Source organism: Trachinotus anak, unplaced genomic scaffold (genome assembly GCF_046630095.1).
Source record: "Trachinotus anak isolate AG129_WGS33_773 ecotype Australia unplaced genomic scaffold, CSIRO_AGI_Tana_v1 ptg000007l, whole genome shotgun sequence".
Taxonomy (NCBI): Eukaryota; Metazoa; Chordata; class Actinopteri; order Carangiformes; family Carangidae; genus Trachinotus; species Trachinotus anak.
This window is the reverse complement of record NW_027273858.1, coordinates 351162-360000: the sequence shown is the minus strand read 5'-3', so window position 1 is coordinate 360000 and position 8839 is coordinate 351162. Positions and strand designations below refer to the sequence as shown.

The 8839-nt window shown below is 40.8% G+C and overlaps 2 protein-coding genes across 5 annotated transcripts in view; both read left to right on the top strand.

Moving 5' to 3' along the window:
• Positions 1–3910, top strand: part of LOC139622492 (echinoderm microtubule-associated protein-like 6) — a 60871-nt gene extending 56961 nt beyond the window's left edge. For 3 of the 4 annotated variants that reach the window (XM_071479814.1, XM_071479815.1, XM_071479816.1), the window contains one exon: positions 55–3909. In XM_071479814.1, coding sequence (XP_071335915.1) covers positions 55–79 — 25 coding nt within the window. In that variant the 3' untranslated portion in view covers positions 80–3909. Of the gene's footprint in view, positions 1–54 lie in introns of all 4 variants that reach the window. The other variant, XM_071479813.1, reaches the window with a different exon arrangement.
• A 1221-nt stretch (positions 3911–5131) lies between these two features.
• On the top strand, positions 5132–5974 carry LOC139622493 (uncharacterized). The gene is made up of 3 exons (XM_071479817.1): positions 5132–5295; positions 5496–5594; positions 5808–5974. Exons 1-3 carry the CDS (start codon positions 5250–5252, stop codon positions 5891–5893), a joined length of 231 nt encoding a protein of 76 aa, XP_071335918.1. The 5' UTR covers positions 5132–5249; the 3' UTR covers positions 5894–5974.
• The last annotated feature ends 2865 nt before the right edge of the window (positions 5975–8839 follow it).

Genomic DNA, 8839 nt, shown 5'->3' with positions numbered 1-8839 from the left:
AGAGTTCCCAGTGTCTCAGCAGTGAGTGTCTGACTGTCTGTTTGTCTGTTGCAGTGTGTTTGTGTGGAAATGTCTGTGAACGCAGAGATTTCTGCCGACGCTTTGATCCAAAGCGCCTTAACAGCACCACAAGTGGATCCAGAGGGAATCGAACCCACAACCTGAACCACCGACCTGTCTGTTGGTGACGAGGCAGAAAGCTACAGACCACAGCTCGTTGACCCGACGTGTCCTGATGGATCACATGACTCTGAACATGAACAAACCACAAAGAGGTGAAAAGAGATGGTTTCGAGCAGAGACGCAGACTTTGTTCAGTTTTGTTGTTGGTTCATTTGACTTCACATCTGCCCGGTTAGAGGACTGAGTCCACGCGGCCAGGACAGTGGCGGAGAGCCTGGTTGTGGCTGCAGCTGCTGTACCTCAGACGACAAACATGCCGTCGCTGACTGATGAGGTGAACATCTGCAGCTGCAGAGAGGCAGAAACCAAGAGGACACGGTTCAATGTGCAAACACAACAACATGTTTGTTTGTGTGTGAGCTTCTCATTTTGGATCGTCACGAAAAATCAGAACCACTTTCTGTAGAGGATTTATTAACGGTTAGTAAATCATTTACTAAGTCATTGATAAGAACAACGTTTGGGTTTCCAGGTTGTGAAATGAGGTAAATGTTTTTACCATAATTAGAATCTGTATTTGTAGATGTGAAGAATCAGATTACAAATGGATTTTGATCCAGACGTCCTGCAGAGGATCAGCGGTCAGACAGTCCACACAATGACTGAAATGTTGCACTCATTAATGTCTTATAAAACATTAGTAAACGATTTGTTAATCATTCGTAAACGTATTGATTACAGATTATAAACTTTTCTCAGAAAATGGAGCCGGAACATTTTCTCTTCCATCAAACAACCTGAGTGTCAGTGTTTCCTCCTGTCCACGGGCCAGATGCATAAAGCTGCAGATTCATGACTGAAATGTTCAGACACATTGTTCTGTGTAAACTTGTGCTTCTGTTTTATGAGTCATTGTGGAAGTGGCTGCATGTGCACGAGCCTCTTTTCCACTCCCACTGTGATCCTGAGATTACCGTCAACACCCCCGTAAAAGGGAGGGTCACAACTGTGTGTTAAAACAACACTGACACGTACAGAAGTGCAAACAAAAAAAATACAATCAGAGTTCTTCTCTTTTACTTTTATATAATTATGACATAGTGTACAACAGATGTCTGGAACAGGAATTGGATCAATTCAGAACTTCCCTCAGAATCATCAGGTTTTTAGAATTTCTTCAAGTGTAAAATAATCCTGTGATATTTGTCAGTACATCCAATGGTACGTAGCAAAAAGGAAGTGATGTCAGCAAATTCAGCAAACATAATTTTCCAAAATGTAAACAAATACAGGCTAAAAGACGAGACTCAACTCACTGAATCCACGGCAACATTATTCTTCCTGTTTCCTGTTTCTGTTCACATGAGTGAAAAATTTTAAAACTTAATTTTCCAAAATAAAACAAACAAAAAAACATTTGTTGCTGCTGTCAATCCCCTTCCAAGGTGATGTCAGTGTAGGTGATGGAGGAAGAGTGTGGAGACAATGAACCTGAGGCTGAAGACGGATTTAGTTTCTCGTATCTAAACAGACTTTACAAAGTGCGATTCAGTACAAACATGGAAATAAATTGAAATAATGAAACTGAAACTGTGACTGACACAAAGTTAATTCGTGTGTGTTTAATTGTCACATTACAGATCACTGTGGCCTCTGCAGAATTGTGCGTTCAGCCTAAATAAATAATCATCTTTATTGTTAGATTCTGTCTCACTTTAGAAACGAGGAGGTTCTCACATTCTTCTTCTTCTGTGAATCATTTATACATCTGACCCCTGGATTCAGACACTTCTCAGAACAGTTACTGATGCTGCATTTGGGTCCTGCATGGAAATAAACCATTCAAGTGAAACTGATGGGAGAATTTACGGGATAAACTCTAACAGTCAGTTTCTGGTCAGATTTGATCTCGCAGCTGTTAAATCATATCAGTGGCTCTGTACTGGGTTCACTGGGATGTGATACTGGACTGTAGGAAACTGCTTTATAAGAAATAATTTTTACACAAACCTCCTGAAGTTTGTCTGAAACTTGACCATTTAATTTAAAATCACTTTTCATTTCAGTTTCTCATCACACTTAAGTGCCTTTCTGGATCTTTCTACCTGTGTTTGTTTTTCTTTTTTGGGGGGGAAGGGGGGTATTTCATACGCTGTAGTTTTTTTAAATCCATAGTTGAACTTTTTTTGTACTGTGTCTGGTGCTACACTGAGAATGTTCAAACTTTTATTCATCCAAAGCAGATGAGAAAAAAAGAAGCATTTTTGCTTTGCTGCTGCTGTTTTTGATTTAAAGACATGAAACATCCAAAGCATCGTGATCGTAAAACAACACTGGAAAAAAACACGTTCAGAGAAATATTTATGGAAATATCTAGATGTTATTTATGCCTAATTTACACCTGTGGACATGAGAGTGTGGATGAGTTTTCTGTGTCTGAATATTAACCTCTGTGAAAAGTGTCAGAGAGTCTGTTTGTGTAAAGATGAACAAAGAAAAAGAAGTTACACGCCTGCTTTGTTGACTTGTTTACCCCGACGTGCTCGATTTCCTGAGGTCACTGAAGTAATCACACCCCCTTATGTCTGCAAAGAAGACAACAGATCAGTGTGGCCCCCAGACCCCCACCCTCCTGAGCTGTAATAGTTTATATTTGTTATCCAGTTTTGTTTTGTCAAATTACTTCTGTTCAAAAATCTTTTTTTTTTCTTTTTTTTTGTCACAAAACCCCCAAACTTTGAGTTTAATATCATAGAAAAGTGTCCGTTATTCACATGTGAGAAGCTGGAACCAGTGTATTTTCTGTATTTTTGTTTTTTAAAAAATCAATAATCGAACTTGTTGCCAATTAATTAATGCCAATTTTTTTTTTTTACTCAACTAATCACCTCAGCTGTAGAGGACTGGTTGGTTTCTAGGTGTGTGGGGAAATAATGAAACTACATCACAGTCAACCCTTAAGAACAGTTTAAAATTCTGTCAGAAACAACAGGGGAAACACACATGTCCCCTCTGAGCTGCCGTAGAGCAGAAGAAGATTTTGTGACGTTGTGATCAGCGATGCCGTAAACAGGCCTGAAAATCTCTGTCATTGTGCTGTGGCTTCAGATTTAGTGGTCATCTGATGTACAGGTGTTTGTGCAGAGTGCAGGTGTGGTGTGTTCGTTCACAGCGGCCGCAGATACTGAAACACAAAAACAGAGGAGGCCATTCACAAAAAATAAATACACACTTAAAAAAAAAAACCTGAACTTGTTCCCCACATGCTGCACTCTGTTTTTCTGTGTACAGGTTGTCAGATTGTGTAGCTTTTTTTGTATCATAATGTACATGGAGACACAAAACGATGCTCAGATGCATGAATTTATTTTTCAACCAAAACTTGTCTGTGGATGATGAGGAGCAGATTTTATTGTGTGAATGATGTTCATGGGTTGATTTTTATACTGAGTTTATTGTGATCAGTGTGTGTGTGTGTGTGTGTGTGTGTGTGTGTGTGTGCATTAGCCAAGTGTACAAACAGATTAAAGGAGACTCAGTAAAAGAAAACTGCCTCTTCTTTTTCTTTGTTTTTATTTCAACTTGAAAGTCCAGGTTTGGTCTTAGACCTGGTCAGACCTGGTATTAACATGCATCTTCACTGATCCAATCACAAGCGGTCCTCTCTAAGTACATCTGTTCACACCTGCTGCTTTACAGCTGTTTTGAAGCACCAGTTTTTCTTCCTCTCCCCCTCAGTGTCCTGGACAATCAGGATTTGGTGATTTGGTGGATTTCGGTGACTAGTGATGGAAACAGATTTGTATTTTCTGTCATTGACGTGTTCATTGAATTTTCCAGAAAAAGGTGGAACCACATCACTTCAGGGTCACAGGCACAGACACAAGAGCCAGAGCTCAAGTCTCAGGTTGAGCACAGCACAGAGACTGGAGAACATCCCACCGAGGTTCCTGTGATCGTGATGATCCGCCGGCACGAACCCTGGATTTGGGGTTGTGAACCTTTTATGACTTAAGTTTTATGGGATGTGATTTCATCCAATCAGCTCTAAGTATGTTTGGTGATTTCACACATGGTAAATGAAAAGAAGCCATGTTTATGTTGAGTGACCTTGTTGTATTTTGCGGGTGATCTGTGGTTGCGCTCCAGGGATGGTGGCACAGTTGTGTTAATGAGCAGTGTGATCGGTGATGAGGCAAGAATCAAACACAATGTCCAGTCACTTTAAGCAGATTGTGTATTCAGATTGTAATTAGTCCATAATGGGTGAGACGTGTCCTCTCAGTGACTGTTTTGGTGCCAGTCTGACCAGTATTTCCTTTATCTGCTTTTCTGTTTTGTTGTTATTGTTGTTTTGTTGTGTTATTGTTCAGGAAATTCCAAACAGCAAATAATGTGCTGTTTAATTTGTTCCGACACTGGATAGAAAATAATCTACAATAGTTAGCATGGTTAGCATGGTTAGCTGTTTGAATTCACGGCAAAGAAAAACTGATCTGAGTTTAATATAATTGTTACGTTACCTAATATTATTAATTATTATTAATAATATTATGAATATTATAAGTTATAACACGTATTGTATGTCCATAATTCCTTGTAAATATTGTGCATGTCTGATCAGCAGCCATGAGAAGACCTTTTTTGAGGTAATAGGTACATAATTTTACTAAATAAAAAGTTACATCATAATATGGTAAGTCATAAAAACAACAATTTCATAGTATCGTACGTTTTCAAAGATGTCATGTGCTAATAACTTATAAAAATGCCAGTAAATTAAGTTAACTTGTCATAGTATAGTAAGTCTATCACCCCCCACCCCCCCACCCCCCCACATGTACAGAACAACACATACAAACACCAGTCCTGACTCAGCAGAATCTGCTGATTTTCAAACGTGATGTGATGACATGACTTCAGACAGACTTGGGACTGATCAAAGTTTAGACAAACAACAGAGCAACGTTGTTCCTGACCTGATACGAGTTCAGAGCAGTTTGTCTTTTGATCAGTTATCTGTCTGTTCACCTTTGTGTGTCTCAGCAGGAGATAAAAGTCCAGCACTGTTCAGCTCGTCTCAGTTTTTCCTGCTTGTTCAGTCGCATTGACAGAAAACTAGAAACATGAAGGCTTACCTGCTGCTGCTGCTGCTGCTGCCACTCTGCTCAGGTACACACTTAACGCTTTAATCTGAAGATACGATGACACAGTCGCCCATTCAGACTGATACTCATGATGTCTTGTGGAATCTTCACTCTCTCATGTGTCACTGAAAACAGCTCTGTCTATGCTGGCACATGTGTGGCCGCTGGATCAGGTTGTTTGGTGTGAGACAGGTGTGAGCTGACCAAGGTGTGTTTGTGTTGCAGCTAAACATTCCATCGAGTGTTATGGCGAGGACTTCCTGATGGTCAGGAACCAGCGTCTGCAGTGCAGCAGCAAAGTCCAACAGGCCTGCTACACCAGAGGTGAGTCTTCTTTATGTGAACTCACCTTTTAACGTTGACATGTTAAACCTTCAAATTAAAAGTTGAATCATTATAAATCTCGTCTGAAAGACTGAACATCAGATTAAATAAATCTTTACAGCCAGATTCACAGCCAGATCTCTTTGAGAACAAGACAGGGAACCTTTACTGTGGAAAGCATTGAGGCTCTGATGATGCGTTTCCTGTTTGCAGATAATGGAGAAAAAGGCTGCACTCGGCTGGATGTCTGCTCTCATAGTGGCTGGACCTGCTGCCACACCGACCTCTGCAATGCCTGACCAATCACAGACCAGGAAACAGTGACATCATCAAACCACATGATCTGAAATAAAGTTTTGCGGGAGATTTCCCATAATGCAGTGTGGTGTTGTCTGAGCTCTGTGTCAACATGAATATTTACAGATTCTCTGTGAACTTTAATAAATGCTGCACCATCATTAATGAGTGAAATCATGTGAAGGCCACAGGGCTCCAATAAACAAAATACAGGAGTTCACAGTCAGAGCTTCAGATCAGGTTCAGGTGTGAGGGGGTGGGGGGGATACCTGCAGACAGTATTCAGGGCTGAAAAACACCACACAGATACTTCTTTCAGATTAAAAATTGCTCTTGCCAGAAACAGCTGTGAACATTTACTGTTTATCCCAGTGATGTGTGACTTCAGCATAGATCATATCAACATGACTGAATGGAACAGAACTGAGCTGGTTACTGATTGCACGAGGTTGATGAGATGACAGCGCAGTGACAGTGAATGAGAAATAAAATATTCATGTGTGAGGAGTTAATTCAGTTACATCACTAGATCAAACTGGGGTCTGAAGATCGTTTTTGGTTTCAATAATTCTGACAGACGTGTGACTCTGACATCATCAGAGCTGCAAACTGTATTTTATCGCTGTGTCCAAGTACTGCAGAGCACAAACTCTCATCTCCAGTGTTGTTGGAGTGTTTTGATTTGTTGCCATAAAACTATGGATTAAAAGCTTGAACCCATCTGTCTGCAGGCCTCTGGCACGTCACAGAACTTCCACAGTGACAGAACAAGCCTAAGACAACAGGGTGTCCCACGCACCACCGGACTGTCACGGTAACAGAAAAAGGAAAAAAGCCTTATTTGGCATCAGTTTTCAAAACATTTATTTGCATTTTTTTGTTGAAATCTTCAGTACAGTCTGTCGTCTGACAGGAATGCATGAGAGAAGACATGATTGGCTCAAAACAGTCACATGAACATCGTCGTCATCATCATCATGAGTATCAATGTCGTTACTGAATGCTGAAAAATAAACACTTTTAATCCAGAAACTCCCAAGACCCCACCCCTAATCCCTCCCTCACCTCACAATCCCGCCCCTAACATCCTAAAATCCGTCCACACACCCTCTGGCCCCGCCCCTACCTGAACGTGCAGGTGAATCCCTGAACTCTGTACAAGCCCTTCAGAGACGAGTGTAGAAAAGATGAAGACAAACCGACGAGTATTAAAAAGACAAAAACATGAATAACCCCACCTCAACCCTCCCTCCCCCAATTCCACCCCCCCCACACATGATAGCCCCGCCCCCTGGAGTGACATCATCATCCCAACATTCAGAAAACATTTGAGCAGAAATGGTCCAGAAGACACAAAAACAATCATCATCAGCAGTCATTCAGTGAGTCACTGAAAACCAGCCAATCAGAGCAGAGGAGCTTGCAGGTCCTGTAACCTGATTGGCTGAGAGATGTGAGCGTTGGATGTATTTTTTACAGTGTAGCTAAGGAGCTGCTGCCCCCCAGTGGTGAACAGAAATATACACAGACATCTGCAGTATATACAAACACAGATCCTCTGTCAGAGAGAGATGTCTCACTCTGATCCACTTCTGTTGATTATCTGTTTGATAATTAAAAACAAAACATGTCAGTCACAGCTTTTACTCTGGAGGTTCCATGTTTCCTGTTTCCTTCCTACTTACTTCCTGTTTACTTTACCTTGATCTCTTGACTCTAGACTGACCCTCACCTGCCTCAGGTGACTCAGAAGTGTCTTTATAACCAGACTGGACTGAAGCTTACTGACAGATTTGAGACCTGAACCAAACTGAGTCAAAAGAATAAGAAATCCGTCACTGGCTGATCATTAATGAAATGCATCCTGGGAGTGGTAGTCCACTTCTCTCCTCTAGTTTTTATGTCCACAGGCCTCTGAGTATCATGTCAGAGACACATTGTTATTCTCCTGCTTTATATTCACTTTAATCTGAAACAGCCATGTTCTCTGGTTTCCTGTATGTTTCACATTAAAAGCCTTCTGTAGTGGAGGGCTTTTATTGTGAAACTTAGAAGTTCTGAGTTTGGTGGTTTGAAAAAAAAAATCCATCAGTGTTTCTGTTTAAAGAAAAGCTTTAAAGTTTTGAGTCTGCAGCTCATTTTAAATGTTTCCTTTGATCAATAATTGTTACGAATCAAAAATCAATATTAGTTTCAGGTAATTTATCATTCTAACAGATAAAAATGGGATTAGAGGCAGGGTTTGTCCTCAAAGAATTAAAAACAGTTTCTAAAAGACATTTAAGACTTGCAGCTCTTCCTCTGACCCACGACACTTCCTCTTCAACTGCTCTGCTCTTATTGGTGGAGTAAAAGCTACACACCTGTCTCACCTGTCCTGGAGTTTCAATCCATCAAACTGGAGCATTTTGTTTTAAAACTTTCTTCTTTTACTTTCTTTTCACCTGTGCTCTGCTCTCAGCCAATCAGGTACAAAACACCAATTTAAAACTAAAGGATGAGAGTGTCCAGGTTAGACAGGTGTGTGTCAAATCAAGTCTCCTCCTCCAGCCTCCCCTCAGGTATCTCAGACTCTCCAGGTGTTTGAAACTGTGACATCACATGCTCAAAAGCTGAAGGAACATTTACTTGAACAGCTGATTGGTGAGAAAAACCACGTGACTCTGCAGCCGCAGGTTTGAATCCTGACACACACATACACACATTTGTACTTCTACACTTGTGAGGACCCTCACTGTTTCTCTGGTTTTAAGTGGATTTCTGGAGCTTTATTCTGGAGGGACATCAGAGACGATGACATCCTCAGGAAGTGATGTCACTCTGAATCATATGTCTCATGTCTGTCTGTTCAGATATGTTTGTATGAACCTTTACATAAGCCCATCTGACCTTTGAAGGTCTGATACACAGTGAGGGAAATGTCCTCACTTATAAAGAACTATGATGAA